Below are 22,711 nucleotides of genomic sequence, written 5' to 3' on the forward strand. Positions count from 1 at the left end.
TAGCAGATGCGAGCTTCAACTGGAAGCCAGTGGAGAGAACGGAGGAGCGGGGTGACGTGAGAGAACTTGGGAAGGTTGAACACCAGACGGGCTGCGGCGTTCTGGATGAGTTGTAGGGGTTTAATGGCACAGGCAGGGAGCCCAGCCAACAGCGAGTTGCAGTAATCAGCATCTGAACACACAAAATACATTTGGATGATTTTCATAAAAATTTGGGGTGTTTTATTTAACTTTTGTACACCTGTGGTGTTCCCGGTCAAAAATGACCGGTCATTAGAAATAAATGGTTGAGACTACAATTAGTGTATACAATTTACACGTGCATGTGTTTGAGCACACACACACACCTCACTCCCCTTCTTGGCTTCCATGGCAACCCCCACGGGAACATTTCCCCAATAGAATCTTTCCCCCACGGGAACCACACCTGTTGGCATTCTCACAAACAATCACAACATTGTTTCAATACTATATAGAACTTTTCTCACAGCTCTGGTAAATTAAGCTTTTTTGAGGCCTTGCTCACAATTCATTCTGTGGCAGCACAATGACCAAACGATATACTGTATGTGAGGCTCTTGATCATATCTTTGATCATGACACTGGTGAGGAGGAGAGAGGCCAGGAACCTGACAGTGAAGATGCTTTTCTCGCAGCTCTGGTATCCTCAAAAACAAGATGTATGAGCTCAGGTGAATGAGTCCTACAGGCCATAAATAGCAAATAGAAGTTCAAAACTTGTAATGTTCACAAGAACTTAAGTTGATAAAAAGATCTAACACAACATTAGGTGATAATATATGTATTATTTTGGATTTATAATCAGCTATAATGGGGCGGTCATTTTGGACCAGGAACACAGAATTAATTAGCATGAAACGAACACAACAGGAGAGTTAAACCCTTATTTTGGCACTAAACTATCTCCATATACACTTCCATTCATTTTTTAAACTGGTATAGGGGAACCTTCAGACGTCTTCTGGGGCATCCTAGAGCAAAACAACCGACACGTAGATGTTCGTGAGAGACTCATCTTTCCAGAGACACGTACAAACTAATAGTTTGTAGGCCAATCTGTTGGGATACTTCAGACGTTTTAGTGAGAAGACCGATTTGATTTTCGGGATGGCTCAAGGTCTGACACTGCTCTAGCTCTGCCACCTTTCACCCCAGGTGTGGAAGTGCAATATCGGCGGATGCGATGGATTGAGACGCATCAATCTCTATTTTAAATTGATGGATTCTGATGTGGATTGTTTTATTATGCTAATTACATTTCTAAGGGGCTGCGGAAATTGACTCTAGGGGGATTTATTATTAACTACCGGTAACTCCTCTCATTACTTTGTCTGTCATAACAGTATTGACCTCACCAGGTGGCATACATTTATTTTGGAACAACATCACCATGTGGAAAGAGAACTGTGTGTGTGTGTGTGTGTGTGTGTGTGTGTGTGTGTGTGTGTGTGTGTGTGTGTGTGTGTGTCTGTGTGCAAGAATACCCCCTCCTGGACATTATGGGCATGTGCATCTTGGTTGTTTATTTGTTTGGTGGCTCCGAGACGCCTAGCCCTCACCCATCCTCACCTCTCTCCCCCCTCACATCAGAGACCGATAGATTGTGGCCTTAGCCAATAATTTAGTAGCCATGCACCTCACCCTTGTGTGTGCCCTAAGTTCTGTTTCTAGATTCCTATTGGTCAGTTAGCCCGATCCATGCTCTAACGAGGGTATAAATATAGGCCTCAGTTCTCGACATATTTTTGTTTCCTCCTGGTGTTGTACTTGTGATTATTGTCTGCTATAATTAGTCACACTTTTCTAATGCTTATTAATCATCTATTGCGTTCCTAATACCGTCATTTTCTCTCATGTATTACTGTGTTATACAGTCCTATTACTGCGTAATAGTCCACTATTTTCTATACAGTGCTTTACTCCTGCTATTTTTGTTATTGTTGCTTATTATCATTAATCCATTCATACTGTTCTATTCAGTGGTACTCTTCTCTGCTATTAGGTTTGTGATCACATATTCATTCCTATTTCTATTCCTGTGTAGATCATTCCAATCCGCATTATATCAATAAAGTCCCCTGTTTGGAATACTCTGGAGGTTGCATCATCCCTCTGATAGGCGATTGCTGTCAGTGAACCACAGACCAGCTCAATCAGGAGGGATTTCCTCACAGTGTGTCTGTGTGAGTGAGTGAAAGAGAGAGAGCAATGAAATAGCTATGAAGGAGCTTCAGCCATTCAGGGAGGAGGAAAAGAACTCATGGACAGAATAAGCAGAGTGAAGGAGTATCTACTTCTCCAAAATCTATTTCTTCATCTCTCATATCTCTAATATGCTATGGTTTCACACTTTAGGTAAGTCACCTGTTTCTCTTAACGTACTGCCACTTGGAACTTGTGTTTTTCTCTCTACAGTTGGTGTGTTTACATGTTTTCATCTTCAGACCAAATGTGTGGATAACTGCTAATTACTTACAGAATAACAAGCCATTGATTTGGTCAATCTCACTCAATTCCAGATAGACGCAGTCACTTTGAATACTTCCTGGTGAATTGTCTGCGGTTTTCAGATGTACAGTGCTGGATACGACGAGATATTTCTATGCAATTTGGACTTACCAGATAATGAATTAAATGTCTCCCTTAAGTTGTTTGGTAATTGTGTGACTGCTAGCACCATGAGGCCTCACATTGTTTCCATGTCTGACAAGGGGCGGCTTTGTGATGGCATGGAAAACCCCTGAGTATGTGGGAGAATACCTAATGAATTAAACCATACAAGCATCAGATGTTACGCATTTGCCGTGCTATAGCCATGACTCTCTTGTATGCTTGTCTGTCTTATATGCTCACGTGTAGAGATGGCATGTATCTTAGTCATTTATCTGTGTCTGTACGTCACAGGTTTGTTAAATTACACACTAAGCCTACCTTTGCCACACCTCTTACACAGCAACAAGTTAATTTATTATTTTTATTTTTTTGCCAGTAGTTCATGACTAGTACCATGAGTGTTCAGTGATAACATCAATATCAAGGATGATATATACTGTAACTGTCTAATTACCTCCTGCTGGTTTTCTTTGACCCAGTCATATCAACTTACCCTTTCTTCGGAGTAGCAGAAGGAGTGTCTAACTCCCTCAGGACACATCATTGTTCTGATGGCCAACACTGGGCCACAGGATGACCAACTGGCCCAGAGTGACAGCGTGGGTGCAGGAAAACACAACAGGCACCACTATGGGTCCTGCACAGCCCCAGATGCACAACATCCAGGGGGTCACCAACGACTCCCAAATAGAGCTCAGTCCCCATCCAACAGCAACACCTTTAATGAACTCTGTCCATACACCGAGACAGACCCACTTTTACCCAATGTACACATGCCTGGCTCCAAGGTCAATGAAGTTATGGAGAAGGACCCAGAGGATTGTAGTGCTCAGGATGGTGTCAGAGAGATGCCCAGTGAGTCTGTCAGGTCAATGGTTCTGCAGATACTGGTGCCCTTCCTACTGGCTGGACTGGGGACAGTGTCAGCTGGGATGTTACTGGACATAGTTCAGGTGAGGTACTGATAAATTGCACGGTCTCTGTATTTGTTTATCTATTCTTGCATTATGTGTTGGTGTGTCTACTGCATGGTATGTTCATGTATTGTATTGTGTCTGTATGTTGATTCTGTTGCATTGTGTGTTGGTCTGTCTAGTTTTTCAGGTGTTGGTGTGTCCACTGCATCATGCGTCAGTCTATTGCATTATATTTTGGTGTATTATTCCACTGTGTGTTGTTGTGGCAGCATTGGGAGGTGTTCCAGAGAGTCACAGAGATCTTCATCCTGGTGCCTGCTCTACTGGGCCTGAAAGGAAACCTGGAGATGACCCTGGCCTCCAGACTTTCAACAGCAGTGAGTACACACATAAACACACACAATTAATCCATACACCAACACATTTACATTTTAGTCATTTAGCAGACGCTCTTATCCAGAGCGACTTACAGTAGTGAATGCATATATTTCATACATTTTTTTTCCTGTGCTGGGCCCCCGTGGGAATTGAACCCACAACCCTGGCGTTGTAAACACCATGCTCTACCAACTGAGCTACAGGGAAGGCTAACACAGTGGGAAGCCCATTCCTTACATTGTTTCTCTCTTGTATTGTGAGTTCTCTGTCCCTGTGTGAAAGTCCTCACCCGCATGTGAAGAAAATAGCACTGCACAACTCCCTGCAGTACAAGACTGGACTAATCTGACTACAACCTATACTGCATATATGACTCTGAATCTACCCTCCCTAACCGTGTATTGTGCATACAGGATGTGTGGTGTGTTATTGGACTTTTGACCACCGACTTAACAATCTGCTGACTGGCATGAGAGCATTTTCTGCTTCTGATTCTAGAATGCCTGTTACACTCTAGTAACTGACGCTCTCCCACTCATCATTCATACAGTATGAATATGGGTGTTAATAAGTTTATGATGAGCGAGAAAGATCAATCACATTTATTTTTAAACCCCTTTTTATATCAGCAGTTTTCACAAAGTGCTTATGCAGAAACCCAGCCTAAAACTCCAAAGAGCAAGCAATGCAGGTGTAGAAGCATGGTGGCTAGGAAAAAATCCCTAGAAAGGCAGGAACCAAGGAAGAAACCTAGAGAGGAACCAGGCTCTGAGTGGTGGCCAGTCCTCTTCTGCCTGTGCTGGGTGGAGATTATAAGAGTACTTGACCATTAAGGCCAGATCATTATTCAAGATGTTCAAACGTTCATAGATGACCAGCAGGGTCAGAAAGAGAGAGAGAGAATTAGAGGGAGCATACCTACGATCACACAGGACACCAGATAAGACAGGAGAATTACACCAGATAGGACAGACTGACCCTAGCCCCCCGGCACATAAACTATTGCAGCATAATACTGGGAACTGAGACGGGGGGGACACTGTGGCCCTGTTCAAAGTTACCCCCAGACAGGGCCAACCAGGCAGGATATAATCCCACCCACTTTGCCAAAGCACAGCAACCAAAGGGATATCAACAGACCACTAACTGACTACCCTTAGATCGATAGATTGTGACCCTGAGGCTGAGTATAGCTCACAAAGATCTCCCCCACCGCAAGAGCCCAAGGGGGGGGGCGCAAATCCGGACAGGAAGGTCACGTCAGGGACAACCCACTCAAGTCAAGTATAGCGAAAAAAGCTTGGCATGATGTGATGCACCCGTCCTAGGGATGGCATTGGAGAGCACAAGCAAGCCAATGATTCAGGCCCTATAACAGGGTCAGAGGCAGAGAATCCCAGTGGAGAGAGGGTAGCCGGCCAGGCAAAGACAGCGAGGCTGGTTCGTCACTCCAGTGCCTTGCCGTTCACCTTCGTGTCCCTGGGCCAGACTACACTCAATCATAGGACCGACTCAAGAGATGAGTCTTCAGTAAAGACTTAAAGGTTGAGACCGAGTCTATGTCTCTCACATGGATCGGCAGACCATTCCAGAAAAATGTAGCTCTATAGGAAAAAGCCTCCAGCTGTTTGCTTAGAAATTCTAGGAACAATAAGGAGGCCTGCGTCTTGTGACCATAGTGTACGTATGAACGGCAGGACCAAATCATAGAAATAGGTAGGAGCAAGTCCATGTAATTGTAACAAGTGCGCTGAGAGTCGGGAAGCAAGTTCAGGGAGTGAGTGGTTTAATAAATAAATGAAATATGTAACACAAACAACGCACCGACATGAAAACAGAGTCAATAATACCTGAGGAAAGAACCAAGGGGAGTGACAGATATAGGGAAGGTAATCAGGGCGGTGATGGAGTCCAGGTGATTCTGAGGATGCACAGGTGCGCGTAACGATGGTGACAGTTGAGCGCCATAACAAGCAGCCTGGTGACCTAGAGGCCAGAGAGGGAGCACACGTGACAGTAATGCTTTGTAGATTAGCAGTAAAACCTTGAAATCAGCCCTAGCCTTAGCACGAAGCTACTGTAGAGAGACTACCACTGGAGTAATATGACTTTAGCAGCCGTATTTAAAACTATCTGAAGTTTAATAGTGCCTGGGAGTAGAGCATTTCAGTAGTCTAATCTTGAAGTGACAAAAGCATGGATTAGCTTTTCTGCATAATTCAGATTTTTGTAATGTTATAAAGATGGAAAAAATCTGCTCTTGAAATATTTTTTATGTTCGTCAAAAGAGAGATCAGGGTCCAGAGTAACGCCGAGGTCCTTTACAGTTTTATTTGAGACGACTGCACAACCATTGAGATTCAGCAGATCTCTTTGTTTCTTGGGACCTAGAACTAGCATCTCTGTTTTGCCCGAGTTTAAAAGTAAATATTTTCTGTCATCCGCTTCTTTATGTCTGAAACACAGGCTTCCAGGAAGCCTGCTTTTCAATGGGCCTGTCCTAGCTGTCAGGCCTAATGAATGGTCATAGTCATGACACAGATATGTCGATGCCTTAGTCAAGACTAAGTAGGGGATTTTTACACTGAGAAAAGATAATAACATTTATGATTTTGTCCTTGTCAGGTGAACGTGGGGGAAATGGAGACAGCCAGAGAGAAATGGAGTTTGATTATTGGGAACCTGGCACTAAAACAGGTAATTTACTTTATGGCTTATACTGTCCAGTGTTCCCAGATTTCTATGAAATATGATCTATTATGAATTACAATATGAGTGAAAAGTATTCCTTTCAAAAAATGTTTATTAGTTATGTTAAAAATAAGCTTTTCTTTAAAGATGTTCCCCAAACCTTTATTTGTACCTCTTCGCCTTAACAAATGCCTAGTGTCTGGCCCAAAGAGTGTTTTCTTTCTCCAGATGCAAGCCACAGTGCTGGGTCTACTGGCTGCCCTGGCAGCGGTGTTCTTGGGCTGGGTACTGGAGGGATATATGCTTCTCAACCATGCTGCTCTCCTCTGCTCAGCCAGCGTAACTACTGCCTTCCTTGCTTCCTTGCTGCAGGGTAAGGAGACCAGCTAGCCCTGTCCAAACCCTTAACCCACATCACACCTACAGTACCCATACAATGGGTTTTAAGTCACTGCTCAAACAGCTAGCTAGGTATTGACAGGAACAGACGAGCTATCCGTTCCTGTCTATCCCCACTGCACCTCTCATTCTCCTACACAGGTTCATGCATGCCAATTCCTCCATGCAAAGAAGCCCTCTTCAATAGCATCTTAGTGTGAGGCGACAGTCTCTTCATTATAGGGAAGCCCACATAAATAAATACTACATTTTACTACAGAATACTATAGAATTCTATATAATGTTGTAGTAAATTGTAGTATACTGTGTAGAATCCTAGACTCCATACTGTGTAGACTGTAGTATCCCTTGATCATGTAGTGCTTACTATAGACTTTTGTTGTATACTGTAGAATACTATACTACACACTGTAGAATCCCTCGATCACATAGTGCTTACTTTAGAATTGACTGCTAGCTGCTAGCTTTGTCAATGCGGTTTTGATTTGAACGTCCTGGCCTTAGGGCGTTCATGCCCTCGATCGTGTAGTGCTTTCTATAGAATTGTGTAGTATACTGTAGAATACTATACTCCACAAGGGTATCCCTTGATTGATATATTTTATTTGACTATTTAAAAACAATATAAGCACAAATGTGGATACAATGCATTTAGAAATTTGATGAGAATAATAGAAAAAAAGGGGTCCTAGTTCAAACATATTACACATTTACAGCTATAGTATACTATGGTCTAAATACAGTAGTATTATATTTATATACTATAGTATTCATTTGCAGACATGAGTGTAGTATACCATAGCATTCACTGTAGTGTTTTTGCGGACATGACTGTAGCATATTGTAGTAACACCTGCCGACTAGGGTTAGCTAAAATGGCACAACTACAAGACTACCCCAGTTACTGTTTAATTAGGGGAACACCTCAACCAGAACATAAGACACACAGGTTCATGACCTATTGAGTCGGGGCAACAGTTCTGAGAAATTGTAACATCTAAACCAGGGGCGAAAATCTGATATCAACTTTGGAGGGGACAATTACATGACATTTTCTCAAGAGCAATTCCTGAGGGGGACACCAAAAGTAGTGCTGTAACACATAGCCTACATTGTAATATGGTAAATGTATATTGAGGAACCAAAGAAATAAGGTGTTTGCCGTACTCCTAACTACCGGTACCCAAAACTACACAACAGCAATACCATTGCCTTTAACAAATCTTAGTTCAGTCACCAGTTTAAGTTGAGAGTGGGGGTATCCATGGCATTTTCCAATTATGTTCCTATTTTACAAGTCAAAAAAATGTAGAACCTTTCATAATGTTGCCAAACAAAGACTCAACAAACTTACCTGAGACTCCCTGTCTCTGCCAGTCTGTCCCTGCATATCTGTCCCCAACTCTGCTGTCTGTGTGCCATCTGTTGCCTGCTCTGCCTAATGACATCATTGTGAAACATTTCCATTAGAATTTCATTTCTTTCTTATGAACATTTTATCAACTAGTCTTTGAGATATTAGGCTACTAGGGTTCTTACTATGCGTTTTGGTGTACTGAAAAATACTCTGATGTCCGTCTTTTATTTTTCTGCCATTTTTCTACCTGGCTGGCTGGCTACACACACACACACAGTGTGTAGGTTATTTACAGTAGGAGATGGGCTTCTATCATCTTATCTTTTATCATTCTATTTGGGCTTCGATCTAAAAGGTAGCTAGCAAATGTGAAATGGATTAAAATGACAAGAGTTGACAGCTGTATGAGTTCACCATTTACACAACATATGCTGCAACCTTTTGTAATTTTAATAGTTTGTTTCATATTGGCTGGCTTCCAACAATAGCTGAATTTGCAAAGCTAGCGAGCACCAATTCCGTTTCAGTGGTGTTTGCTATAATCTTTGCTACCCGGGTTAAATAAAGGTGAAATTAAATAAATAAAAGTTCACTTGCGACAATTTAGCTTTTGCAACGAGACCATTAAATATATTTAAGACAATGGTAGAAGAGAGTGTATTTCTGTTCAGTTTGGATTTCAGTTTATCGCTAACCTTATCACAGGGACTTTGAAGCACTAACTTACATCATCTGCATGCTGATTCCATCTTTGACGACGCCACATAAATGGAATAGGTACTAGCTAGCTTAATAGTTAATATTTGCGCGCATATTCAGCTAGTGTGTGTGCGCGATTGACTGGATTAACCTCACGCCAGTTACGTGCATTGAGTGCCTTTCAGACAGTAGATACGACCTCTGTTACCTAGCAAGCTAAGGAACTGGCAGTGGATCAAACCATTGTGAGGCAAAGAGTGGGGAGGTTGCAATCTTTTGAAACTTAAAAACGCGCTATTAAGTGTCTATAATCAGCACAATTGCTTTCATTGCGTATTATTAATATTATTTAAATTACATAGTTATGTTTCAGTGATATATTGGGGGGGACAAATCATATTTTTCCCAGGATGGGGGGGTCGTGTCCCCCCCGGGATTTCCGCCCCTGATCTAAACGTTAGACACAGGTTCTAGACCCATTAAAGGAAAGCACTACAGAGGCAGTTAAAGAACAAGCAAAGCTTAGTAAAGCGGAGGATTAGGTTTGCTTGTTTGACACAGACAAATAACACACATTAACAAGAGTACACCAACATGACTTCATAGATCTGTTACTTCCACTAGATAGCTTTCTGAAATACAAGAGCGCTTTCACAGAGATTCAATTGACCAAGTTCACAAGATTACCAAAAACAGTGACAAACAATACTGTACTTCTGATGGTACAAAAAAAACCCAGTTAACCACAGAATTTACATAAACAATAGATATTTTAAAAATACAAATGACTTATTGGAGGGACTGCCAATAAACAGCCTGTACCTCAAACCAGCAACGCTGATCCAAACAAAGCGAAATCAAATAAAAGGCCATTATTGCAGTGGCCTTACATAATGAACATCATAAATATTGTCACACAGGAAAAAACTCACTGATGGTCAAAGTCAACATATACCATTCAGAACAATCGACTACGCCACAAACATTTCTTCAAGACAACATAGTCACAAAATGGTTCCTCACAGAAATAAACCACCAGTAACACCATACAACCTGTACACACAAAGGACATTCACAGTAAAAAGCTCTCACCTGAACATGACCAAGGGGTGCTTTTATACATTTCCTACATGTCCTCCCATAATAAGGGTCCCCAAGGGAAACACTGAGGTTTAGGTGAGGGTTATGGTGATGCCCATCTACTGAGCAGGTGGAGGCAGAGATGCACTTCAGTTTAAAAGTCTTTCTAGATTCAGGTAATGGAGATGATACATGGCAGGGAATGATTGACAGTTGTAGACATGAGACGCTTGTCTTGAATTGAGACTTGGTTGGCGTTGTATGGTTTATCGAAAAGGACACAAAGGTGCAAATAATAACAGGCAATAACAGCAATGAACATACGTAATTAATGGCAATCACTAGTAAATACTATAGTTACTACAGTCATGTCTCCAAAAACACGATATAATATATAGTCCTGTTTCAAATCAAATTATATTTGTCACATGAGCAGAATACAGTGAAATGCTTACTTACAAGCCATTAACCAACAATGCAGTTTTAAGAAAATCCCCCCCCCAAAAAGACTAACAAATAATTAAAGAGCAGCAGTAAATAACAATAGCGGGGCTATATACAGAGGGTACCGGTACAGAGTCAATGTGTCAATGTGTGGGGGCACCGGTGTCGAGGTAATTGAGGTATTTATGTACATGTAGGTAAGATTTTTAAAGTGGCTATGCATAGATAATAGAGTAGCAGCAGTGTAGGGGATGGGGAAATGCAAATAGTCTGTGTAGTCATTTGATTAGCTGTTCAGGAGTCTTATGGCTTGGAAATAGAAGCTGTTTAGAAGCCTCTTGGACCTAGACTTGGCACTCCGGTACCGCTTGCCATGCGGTAGCAGAGAGAACAGTCTATGACTAGGGTGGCTGGAGTCTTTGAGAATCTTTAGGGCCTTCCTCTGACACCGCCTGGTATAGAGGTCCTGGATGGCAGGAAGCTTGGCCCCGGTGATGTACTGGGCCGTACGCACTACCCTCTGTAGTGCCTTGCGGTCGGAGGCCGAGCAGTTGCCATACCAGGCAGTGATGCAACCCGTCAGGATGCTCTTGATGGTGCAGCTGTAAAACCTTTTGAGGATCTGAGGACCAATGCCAAATCTTTTCAGTCTCCTGAGGGGGAATAGGTTTTGCCGTGCCCTCTTCACTTTTCACTGTATGTATAAGTGGGTAACCTGTACAGATGTGAGGTGTAATATGGAAATGTGTTTGTTTTTTTGCATAACTCACTCCCCCTGAGAGAGTGGGGTCACGGACGATCAGCCATTATTGACGGCGACCCTGGAGAAATTAGGGTTAATTGCCTTTCTCAAGGGCAAGTGGCCCAACACTCCTTACCGCCAGGCTACCTGCTGTCCTACAGTGAACACTACAGTAAAGTCTGCAAAAACCGTACAGTGAATACTATAGTATATAAATATAGTAATATTACAGTATTTAGACCATAGTATACCCTAGTATTTTTTTTCTACATACACTACCATAACCTCTCTCTGAGGCACCTTATCTCTTACTCATCCATTTACATGTACAATTATTCCAACTTAATTGCAATACTGTACACTTCTGCTGTATTCCTGGAAAAGCCTGAAAGTTCTTTCTATTTGAGACGTACAGAATATAATCATCAGAGACCAGGAAGCTTCGCTACAACTGACATTGTAGGTTTCTTCCGTATCAGACCTTTTTGTTGCAAAACCATTTTGTTATGACTCAAATAAAACCAATGCTTGGGATCTGAAAGGCAGACCTGACTCTGTAAGGCAGAGCTTGTGATCTAGCTAGGACACCCAAATTAATTATTCATGTGGTTCATTTTCATTGGAATGATGGGTACTGATCAGTCCACAGAATAACATGCTATTTTATCTGCCTTGGAATGTAAATATGTATCAACTAATTCAACTTGACCATCTGTGTTTACAGATACTTGATTTGCATTTACCACTTGATAAAAGCAGAAGTGAATAATACCACTGTAGGCCATTACAGTCCCTTGTCCCTTCCCCCAGTCTGACGCTTCTCCCAGCTGTCACCACATTGCTTTCATCTGTGCAACTCTTGGCTGCTCAATTCATCCACCTTGGTTGGAGAGTTGTGCAACTCTGAACAGTAGCCTGAATCTGACTCGACTGTGTTGTTTTCTCCCAGGGATCATCATGGTGGGAGTGATCATCGGCTCCAAGAGGATTGGCATCAACCCAGACAACGTGGCCACGCCTATCGCTGCCAGCTTCGGTGACCTCATCACCCTGGCCATCCTGGCCTGCCTGAGCCAGGGGCTCTATGAATGCATAGGTATAAATCAAGAGGTTTAGCTTTAGGCCACTAGGGGGCAGTCTGGGCCCATTTACTGGAATGTCATAGCTTGACAGATGAGTCAACTGTAAATGTAGCTATCAACTGTATTTGTTTAGCTAGTGTGTGTCTGCTCCTTTCCCTGTCTCCACACAGAGTTGTATCCCTATGTGTCGTACCTGGTGTGTCTGTTCTTCCTCGGACTGACCCCTCTGTGGGTGGTCGTCTCCTCCAGAAACCCAGCAAGTCGCATTCTACTCTACACAGGCTGGGAACCAATCATCACTGCCATGGTCATCAGCAGGTCTGCTTCCCTGTTCCGTGCCCCTGAAGTCCAGTCACAGCATTCAAATAGAAATACCATCCTTTAATAAGTATTTTTCTCTAGTATCGGAGGACTCATCTTGGACACAACTGTATCAGACCCGAACATGGTGGGAATGATAGTCTACACGCCAGTTATGAATGGTGAGACAAGGATCTGGATTTTTAGAAGCATACATTTAGGAACCTTCAAGAAAATGGTAAGTCACAAGATCTCTCCAAATGTATGATCATTGTGTATTCTTCATCTCAATCTAGGTATTGGGGGGAACCTGGCTGCCATCCAGTCCAGTCGTATAGCCACTGATCTGTACCACCACTGCCCACCGAGGCAGGTGCCTGAGGATCGCAGGAGCTGCTACAACCCCTGCAGGACCTTCTGTGGCTCAGGTAATGACACACACATGTAGACAGGCTCATGCACATGACCAGTCCCTTTAACATACCTGTGAACACAAAAGGAATTAAATGTTGTTGTCAGGTGTATTCTATCTGTCAGTTAACCATATCTACCTCTGACAGGAGCCAATCATCGCTCTTCCCAGGTGCTGCTCCTGTTGGTCGTACCGGGTCACCTGATCTTCCTGTACACAATCCACTTGATGAAGGGCAGCACGTCTCCCACACCTGTCTTCATCACCTTCTTCCTAGCTGTAGCCCTCCTACAGGTAAATCAGGAAGCAAGAGAGATCAGTTAGGTCAATGTCTGTGTCTCAGTAGTCATAAGGTGATTCTTTCTCCTCTGCTCCTTCATTAACACTGATACTATAATTAAACAATAAGGGCCAAGGGGGTGTGGTATACGGCCAATATACCATGACTAAAGGCTGTTCTTATGCACGACGTGACACGGAGTGCATGGACACAGCCTTTAGCCATGGTATATTGGCCATATATCACACCTCCGAGGTGCCTTATTGCTATTATAAACTGGTTACCAACGTAATTAAAGCAGTAAAAATAAATGTTTTGTCATAACCATGGTTTTGTTCTCATATACCACTACTAACAGCCAATCAGCATTCAGGGCTCGAACCACCCAGTTTATAATAAAGGGCTGAATCTTTCTCTCTCCCTTCTATTAGGTCTTCACACTGCTATGTATTGCTGACTGGATGATCCCTTGTCTGTGGCGGATGGGCAAAGACCCTGACAGTTACTCCATCCCCTACCTCACTGCTCTGGCGGATCTATTGGGCACAGCCCTCCTGGTTCTGGCCTTCTTCCTGCTCTGGCTCGTAGGGGAGAAAGTTCCCACTGGAGACTGACACCCTGGGTGCTTCATATTCTCCCATTCTCCTTTCATTATGCCTGGGTGAAAGCAGGCATTTAAACTGCTTTCACCAATCCAGCCCTATTGGATCTGTGATTGTTTTAAAGTAAGGTTGGATGCATTCAAGCAAGGCCCGAGATAACGCAAGGCCTTGGGAAAAAGCAGGTGGCTCTACTAAAATCTTTCAGCAAAATTATTTTAATTTCAGGGTTTCTTTCTCAAAGGGGATCTGTGTCTGACGCCGTTTGGAATTTTTCTGCTGAATTTCCTCACCAGCTGAGGTACTTCAAAAGGCATTTTGGATATTGTGTCAAGAAATTCTGTGCCAACGAAAATGAGGGTGATGTACATTTGGTTCAATATTGTGGGCAGGCAGCATTTTAATTGTAACATAATGTAATATACAAATATGTTTTCTAAAATGTCTGTTATAGAATATAATTTCCTTTAAACTACATACATGGGTGAGTTTTCACAATGTGAATCAATAATATTGCAGTGTTACTTATTGTGTGACTGTTGTTGTATGTTATTACATTGTTTTGTGAGAGTTGAGAATGAGTCCAACCTGTCTAATAAAGAAAAATGATTTCATTTTGTTGATATTTAATAGGTCATTTCCTCTCTCCTGCATATAGTTTAACATACAATAGTTGTTTCTGTCCCTGCAGGTGCATCTGTCTGAGTAGTCTACCTTTCAGGTACAAGTGGAGACAGTACTCTATTGTCACCAACAAACTAGAATGGTCCAAACACACAAAGACAGTCGTGAAGAGGGCACGACATAGCCTATTCCCCCTCAGGAAACTAAAAAGATTTGTCATTGGTCCTGAGATCCTCAAAAGGTTCCACAGCTGCAACATCGAGAGCATCCTGACTGGTTGCATCACTGCCTGGTACGGCAATTGCTCGGCCTCTGACCGCAAGGCACTACAGAGGGTAGTGCTTTCGGCCCAGCACATCACTGGGGCTAAGCTGTCTGCCATGCAGGACCTCTACACCAGGCGGTGTCAGAGGAAGGCCCTAAAAATTGTCAAAGACCCCAGCCACCCCAGTCATAGACTGTTCTCTCTACTACCGCATGGCAAGCGGTACCGGAGTGCCAAGTCTAGGACAAAAAGGCGTCAACAGTTTCCCCCCCTCAAGCCATAAGACTCCTGAAAAGGTCATTAAATGGCTACCCGGACTATTTGTATTGTGTGCAAATAGCCGGACCAACCAGTGCTCCCGCACATTAGCTAACCGGGCTATCTACATTGTGTCCCGCCACCCGCCAACCCCTCTTTACGCTACTGCTACTCTCTGTTCATCATATATGCATAGTCACTTTAACCATACCTACATGTACATACTACCTCAAATCAGCCTGACTAACCGGTGTCTGTATGTAGCCTCGCTACTGTTTTCCACTGTCTTTCTACTGTTGTTTTTATTTCTTTACTTACCTATTGTTCACCTAATACCTTTTTGCACTAGTGGTTAGAGCCTGCAGTTAGCATTTCACTAAGGTCTACACCTGTTGTATTCGGCGCACGTGACAAATAAACTTTGATTTGATAACATTGCTCCCCTAGCGGCAAAGTGAGAGGGTGCTTTTGGGACGCAGAGCTTCGAGCTGGGACTGGTTCCTTCGCAGCCATTTTCTGTCCAACCACACGGCCGTTTTGAGAAGCTAACCAACCAGGGCAGTATCGGAGGTTTGTGCCTGGCTCTGGCCAATGATTGCTATCCGATTTCTCGTTACCTCGAATCGAAATCTTTGATGGTAGCGTGAGAGGGAATTAGCAGCGGGAAAGTAGAAATTAAGCCTGCGAGTTGAGGAACTCTATCTAGGACTCGCTAGTAAATGGTCTCCCCGTATGGGTTCTCAGTCACACACCAGGCCCTCCACATAGACTAAAATGCATCTAATGTTAACATCTGTCAAATGTAACAGGCTATGTTTGCCACGGGGGTGCTCAAATCAGACTGGTGAAGTCGACGGGATGTCTTGAATGTTGTGTAAACATGACGAATTTGCGAAATCGTGAGTTACTCATCGATTCAGTCTGTTTGCTTTGTATGTGAGTTGGTTAGCTAGCTATTAAGGTTAATAACTAAAATTAGGTACCGCACATTGCTATCGCTAACTACAGTAGCTTGTTAGCATAGCTGACGTTAGCTAGGTAGCTATTGCAACTAGCTAAAGTTGTGTCCGGGTTTTTGTCTTTAGCTAGCTACTGTAGCCATTTCTTCTTAGGTAAAAATAACTGTTTCCCCCCGCTTATCTGGTACAACATTAGCCAGCTACGCTAACTAGTAGTACTAACTAGCCAGTTGGCTAGCTAACGTTAGCTTTTTTGTTTGCCCGCTGGCTAGTTGTCAATCAACGCGGGAACAAAAGGGAATGTTGCAGTTTGCTAGAAAAAGTCAAAGCAGAGCCATGCTGACTCGGTAAAACCCAACTAGACGTTATTAACTGGGTAGCAATCGGCTCATCGATTCATGACCATCCACGGCTGAACTAGTAACAGAATCACTGCGCATGTAGTTTTTATGCAACTGGAAGATTTCTAATGACAATGTACAGTAACGGTTAAGCTGCACAAAAGAACGAATCAGAATTCAACCAAGGCTGAAAATGGCAGAACGTTGGCTAAGCTGGAACACTAGCGCGAGCCCATGGCAAACGAATGGAATCAAACGTTCTCAGAGCCTGTTTTGACTGGAGTGACGCTTAGAATTCCAGTTCGACAAATGGCACCAAAAAAATGTATCCCTATTTATTTTACCACTACAATCTGTTCTTAGGACGAAACTGAGAAATAACTCGTGTAGAAAGTAAACACCCGCACCTCGATGGTGCCAAGTGTGAAAAAATTGCAACTTATAACTATTTCTGGTCTAGCGTTTGGTGACAACGAGATACACTGCCCAGCCTCACATAATTAGAAAGATGAGATTCTCATGATTTAAAATTATGTCCGTCTGGATTTTTTTTTTAATCACACATTGCGAGATATTTGGCGAAATATACCAGCTTGCCTCTCCATAGAAAAACAATGGGGGGAACTCAGCGTTCCAAGGGCAAAAGGCATTTCGGGGCTAGCGTTTGATGACAACGAAATACACAGTCCAGCATTACATAATTAGAAAGAGGGGATTCTCATGATTAAAATGGTATCCAATAAACAAAATACACATTGCGAGATATTTGGTGAAATAGACACACACCTATATTTCCCTATAGTAAACAATGGAACGACCTCAGAGTTCCATGAGTAATTTTTTGTGGTTTACATTTGAACTATGAACAACGTGGGCAGGTCTCCATAGCCAACAATAGCAAAGCAGGCAATGGTAAAACAATAAGCTGGGAATAGAAGTTGGGAAGACGAGTTGGTGCCATGATGCTCAATAGAACTAATAGGAGCTGGCAGGGTGAAAAATGCCCTAAAATAAGGCCTGTTTTTTGTGATTACTTCAGAACTATGGCAGGCAGCTGGAATATATGGTATTATAATGAAACTGGGCTCCACGGCAGATGCAATGAGCTAGTTTTAACAGAAAAATCATTGTTAAAAATGTCACCTGTCTAGCCTACAGTGTGGTGCACATGGCTAATGTTAGTTAGATACAACCTCTGCGTTCAGTTTTTGATTGACTATTTGGATAGTTCATCCAGACAGTGTTTAGTTAATGTAGCTAAAACTGAAACAGTTTAGCATACAGTCAGTCCTTCTGTATTTGAAAAGAACAGGGTTCTAAGTTCTGTCTTTGTCTGTGTTTATAGATGGAGGGAGACGGTTCAACCACAGATGCCTCTCAGTTGGGCATGCCAGGGGAGTACATGGCAGGAAGCCACTACGTTCTCCAGTCACAGGATGGTAAGTGGTGGAACTCCCTTCACAGACCAAGCACCATAATCAATAGTTACTGGAGTTGTAACTCCAGTTCTATGAGTGGAGCGGAGCCCCATAGAGGAGCTCTGCTCCTAGTGGTTTACCCCGCTGCCTAGGCAGTGAACAGCCTGAGAGAGAATTATGCACACACCTGCAGCCAATAGGAGTACAGGTGTCCCAATGTAAGGGGATGCTTCCCCACAATCAGCCTCCCGGAAAAAAATATTCAGCGAGTCTGGGGGTTGGCAGGGCCTAAAGTCCTATGGGGCTTCGCTCCACTCATAGAACTGGAGTTACAACTCCAGTAACTATCGTTCTATATATCGTGGAGCTCTGCCCCGTAGGGGAGATCTGCTCCTAGCGATTTAAGGCGGAGCGCAACGCTCCAAAATGTACTCCTTGCCGAGCCTAACACTTAATGAAGAGGTCGGGCCCGGCAGTGGCTGCGACCAAATCCCGCAGTACTGTAACACACTGTGAAAACAGACTGTGTCACAATGTACTGTGTCCTTGGTCTAATCCTACCTACTCAGTCGAGAGGCATAGCCGATGACTAGTGGGCAGATGAATATAAGCCATACTAATCTGTACAAGCAGATAGATGAACTCATAAAGCTGTCAATATTAAAAGATTGGTCTAATAGTACTGTAACACCAGTTAAGCCAATGATTCGTGGGCAGATAACTGTATTTGGGCCAACTACTCTGCCTCAGCAGGTGGATGATACCTCAATATTCTATCAAATTCATTGACCGGTTTAACCTCTCTGGGCTAGGCGGAACGAAATCGTCCCACCTATGCAACAGCCAGTGTAATCCCGTGGCGCGATATTCAAATACCTTAGAAATGCTATTACTTCAATTTCTCAAACATATTTTACACCATTTTAAAGACAAAACTCTCGTTAATGTAACCACACTGTCCGATTTCAAAAAGGCTTTACAACGAAAGCAAAACATTAGATTATGTCAGCAGAGTACCAAGCCAGAAATAATCAGACACCCATTTTTCAAGCTAGCATATAATGTCACATAAACCCAAACCACAGCTAAATGCAGCACTAACCTTTGATGATCTTCATCAGATGACAATCCTAGGACATTATGTTATACAATACATGCATGTTTTGGTCAATCAAGTTCATATTTATATCAAAAACCAGCTTTTTACATTAGCATGTGACGTTCAGAACTAGCAAACTTCCGGTGAATTTACTAAATTACTCACGATAAACGTTCACAAAAAACATAACAATTATTTTAAGAATTATAGATACAGAACTCCTTTATGCACTCGCTATGTCCGATTTTAAAATAGCTTTTCGGTGAAAGAATATTGCAAAATGTGCTGAGTAGATAGCCCGGCATCACAGGGCTAGCTATTTAGACACCCACCAAGTTTAGCCCTCACCAAAGTCAGATTTACTATAAGAAAAATGTTATTACCTTTGCTGTTCTTCGTCAGAATGCACTCCCAGGACTTCTACTTCAATAACAAATGTTGGTTTGGTTCAAAATAATCCATAGCTATGTTCAAATATCCTCTGTTTTGTTCGTGCGTTCAAGACAGTATCCGAAAGGGTAAAGAAGGGTGACGCGCCCGACGCGTTTCGTGACAAAACATTTCTAAATATTCCATTACCGTACTTCGAAGCATGTCAACCGCTGTTTAAAATAAATTTTTATGCCATTTTTCTCGTAAAAAAGCAATAATATTCCGACCGGGAAACCGTGTTTTAGTTCAAAGAGACACAAAATAAAAACATGGGGTCGTCTCGTGCACGCGCCTCAGTCTCATTGTACTCTGATCGACCACTTACCAAAGGCGCTAATGTTTTTCAGCCAGGGGCTGCAAAGACGTCATTCAGCTTTTTCCCGGGTTCTGAGAGCCTATGGGAGTCGTAGGAAGTGTCACGTTACAGCAAAGATCCTACATTTTCAATAAAGAGAGTCAAGAAGCCCAAGGAATGGTCAGAGAGGGCACTACCGGTACAGAATCTTCTCAGGTTTTTGCCTGCCGTATGAGTTCTGTTATACTCACAGACACCATTCAAACAGTTTTAGAAACTTTAGGGTGTTTTCTATCCAAAGCCAATAATTATATGCATATTCTAGTTTCTGGGCAGTAGTAATAACCAGATTAAATCGGGTACGTTTTTTATCCGGCCGTGTAAATACTGCCCCCTAGCCCTAACAGGTTAATAGTGAAGTAATACTAGGTACAGTACTATTTGCCTCATCACTCCTCCCCAAAACAGTGATACACTGGTGGGCAGTCTAGATATTCCCAGCTGTACTGACAGTGTCAGACAAAGGTCATGTCGCACATGTCTCTCTCCTTGACAGAAAGAGTGGACCTAATGGGAACCATGCCCAGTCGTTCTGCATCTTTTCTTAACTCAAGTTCTCCCTTCAGCCACGCTGAGTACAGAACGAGCTAGAGAGTTAGAAGACATGTCTAACAGGTAGAATCGGATAAAAGGAGACGGTGACGACCACAACGCCGCTGCACAAATATCCTGTACCCAGGTTCCTCTGAAAAGGGCCGTAGACGCCACTACTCTTACGCCCTGAGGCAGTGGTCGCCCTGAGGCAATGGTCGCACTGGCGCCTCATAAGCCGTCTCAATGCTTTTGCGAAGCCAATGAGACAGACGCTTTTTTGAAAGTGGTCTACCAAGTGTACTTGCACAGTGACACACAAACAGTTGAGGCGATGACCTAATCATCACTGTGTGCTGCATGTAGCACGCCAAGGCGCGTACCGGGCACAGGCAATGAAGCCTCTCCTCTCTGGTCCGCATGGGGAGGGGGGAGAATGCCGACAGCTCAACGGTCTGTGACCTTTGAGCTCTTAATAACCTTCGGCATAAATGCCGGCTTGGGACGTAACACCGCTCTGCTCAAATCGCCATTGATGGCAAGGCAGTCGGGTCTCGTCGAAAGAGCACACAAATCATTGACGCGCTTGGCTGTAGTCAAAGCAAGCGACAGTGCCGTCTTCAGAGATAACATCTTGAGGAGGATTTGATGCAATGGCTCAAACGGCGTCTCACAGAGTGCCTCAAGTACCAAAGTTAAATCCCACTGGGGCAGCGTGGCTCTAGATGTTGGCCTAAGTCGCGGCGTTCCCAATAGAAACCGTTTCACTAGAGGGTGGCTGAAGATGGTGTCTCTGCCAAACCCCTCATGACAAGCTGAACTCGCTGCCGCAAACACCTTAATGGCAGCGGGTGAGCGCTGCTTGTCAAACATGAACTGTAGGAAAGAGAGCATGCTCTCGACCTGACAGCATAGGGGGTCCACATTCTCTGGCGCACCATCTGCTGGCATATATCCTGGATGTGGAACTGGCACGCAAGCCCTGTTTGGTTCTGATTACTGAATCAGATGACCCACAGCGCTCTAACCTGTCCCTCTCAGGGGCCAGACCCTCAGTGGTTGGCCGATTTAGAGGCAATTTCTCTATCATGCCTCTCGCCTGAGACATCGCATCCTCTCGGTGGAATTGGCCATGATGGCGCAATCAACATTTGAGTCATCTCCGTGTATCACGAAGCCCCTGGACGATCGGGGGCTATCAATATGATTGACAGCCCTCCTGTTCTCACGCGGGCTTGCAGTGGGAGAATGCAGGACAGTGGTGGAAATGCGTACAGGAGAACATCTGGCCACGATTGGTGCGCAAAGGCGTCTATCTCTAGTGGCGGTTCGTCCTGGGCTCGTAGGGATAACCATAGGGGACACCGCGCGTTCACACGTGACGCGAACAGATCCACCTTGGCGCTCCCGAACCGTTCCCATATTTGGAGAACAATGTCGGGGTGCAGCTCACTCGTCGTCTCTGGGAACCCCTCGACATGAGGTCTGCTCCTACGTTCTGATAGCCTGGAATGTGTGCTGCTGTCAACGAGCAAAGGTGCTCGTGAGCCCACAGCCGCAATTCCTCCGCCAGCTGGTGGAGTGCAGGAGACCTGACTCGTCCTTGGCAATTTATGAAGGCTACTGTGGTTCGGTTGTCCGACCAGACCAACACGTCTGGTAGGGTGGACACGAAGTGGGTCAGAACCAGTAGAACTGTGTCCAACTCCAGAAGGTTGATGTGGCGTCCCGAGGGAGGGGACACACCTCCGACTGCCCGAGTCTGACATGTCCCTCCCCATCCAGTCAGACAAGCCTTTGTAAACACTGGAATGTAGGAGGACACTGCCCATTGAGACCCCTTGCATCGGGACGCATAGGTCTCTCCAATAGTTCAGGTCGGCTCTGAGCGAGAAGGGAACTACCAACTACTGACGTTGGTGCCTCACTGGGTCCAGTCGTAGTTGGGCAAACCATCGCTGTGTTCCGTGCATGTGCAGAAGTCCCAGCGGAACCACGGAGTGGTCAGACGACATGAGACCCAAGTGTCATGACGGAATGCGCCGTCACCGTGCGGTTCAGATCAAACGTTTGTAGAGCTAGCAATAAGGCAGCCCGTCGAGGATCTGAAATTCGAGCCTTCATGGTCAGTGTCTAGCTGTAACCCCAGGTAGACAATCCGATGACTGGGCCAAGGCGCGCTCTTCTCCCAATTCACAGCGAACCCCAGATGTGTGAGATGAATCACTGTCTGTCGTGTGTGCGATCGCCAGCTCTGCTGACGGGGCGAGAACCAATAGGTCGTCTAGGTAGACTAGTAGCCTTATCCTTGAACGACGCAACGGTTCCAATGCCGCCTCCATGCATTTGGAAAAGGTGCGATGTGTCAGGGTGTACCCGAATGGCATCCTTGCATACTCGTATGCCACACCTTGG

The 22,711-nt window shown here is 44.0% G+C and overlaps 2 protein-coding genes, 1 long non-coding RNA gene and 1 other non-coding gene across 11 annotated transcripts in view; 2 read left to right on the forward strand and 2 right to left on the reverse strand.

Annotated features, from left to right (window-relative positions):
* Window positions 1-14,628, forward strand: part of slc41a2a (solute carrier family 41 member 2a) — a 16,591-nt gene extending 1,963 nt beyond the window's left edge. Inside the window, exons 2-12 of one of the 2 annotated variants that reach the window (XM_014169899.2) lie at window positions 2,066-2,376; window positions 3,144-3,587; window positions 3,821-3,928; window positions 6,555-6,626; window positions 6,849-6,993; window positions 12,291-12,437; window positions 12,594-12,741; window positions 12,826-12,905; window positions 13,020-13,151; window positions 13,284-13,429; window positions 13,847-14,628. In XM_014169899.2, coding sequence (XP_014025374.1) covers window positions 3,186-3,587; window positions 3,821-3,928; window positions 6,555-6,626; window positions 6,849-6,993; window positions 12,291-12,437; window positions 12,594-12,741; window positions 12,826-12,905; window positions 13,020-13,151; window positions 13,284-13,429; window positions 13,847-14,029 — 1,563 coding nt within the window. In that variant the 5' untranslated portion in view covers window positions 2,066-2,376; window positions 3,144-3,185 and the 3' untranslated portion in view covers window positions 14,030-14,628. Of the gene's footprint in view, window positions 1-2,065; window positions 2,377-3,113; window positions 3,588-3,820; window positions 3,929-6,554; window positions 6,627-6,848; window positions 6,994-12,290; window positions 12,438-12,593; window positions 12,742-12,825; window positions 12,906-13,019; window positions 13,152-13,283; window positions 13,430-13,846 lie in introns of both variants that reach the window. The other variant, XM_014169897.2, reaches the window with a different exon arrangement.
* Window positions 4,060-4,139, reverse strand: trnav-uac (transfer RNA valine (anticodon UAC)). Its single transcript has one exon. It is a non-coding gene; the product is annotated as a tRNA-Val (tRNA).
* On the reverse strand, window positions 13,029-15,542 carry LOC123729824 (uncharacterized). Its single transcript, XR_006761490.1, has 3 exons — window positions 15,480-15,542; window positions 13,275-13,423; window positions 13,029-13,207 (listed from the first exon to the last, which is right to left on the reverse strand). It is a non-coding gene; the product is annotated as an uncharacterized lncRNA (long non-coding RNA).
* A 62-nt stretch (window positions 15,543-15,604) lies between these two features.
* Window positions 15,605-22,711, forward strand: part of nfybb (nuclear transcription factor Y, beta b) — a 37,311-nt gene continuing 30,204 nt past the window's right edge. For 2 of the 7 annotated variants that reach the window (XM_014169903.2, XM_014169904.2), the window contains exons 1-2: window positions 15,607-15,731; window positions 17,807-17,900. In XM_014169903.2, coding sequence (XP_014025378.1) covers window positions 17,807-17,900 — 94 coding nt within the window. In that variant the 5' untranslated portion in view covers window positions 15,607-15,731. Of the gene's footprint in view, window positions 15,732-15,791; window positions 16,061-17,806; window positions 17,901-22,711 lie in introns of those variants that run through there. The other 5 variants (XR_006761489.1, XM_014169900.2, XM_045706177.1 and 2 more) reach the window with 4 other exon arrangements.

Source organism: Salmo salar, chromosome ssa23, assembly GCF_905237065.1.
Source record: "Salmo salar chromosome ssa23, Ssal_v3.1, whole genome shotgun sequence".
Classification (NCBI taxonomy): Eukaryota; Metazoa; Chordata; class Actinopteri; order Salmoniformes; family Salmonidae; genus Salmo; species Salmo salar.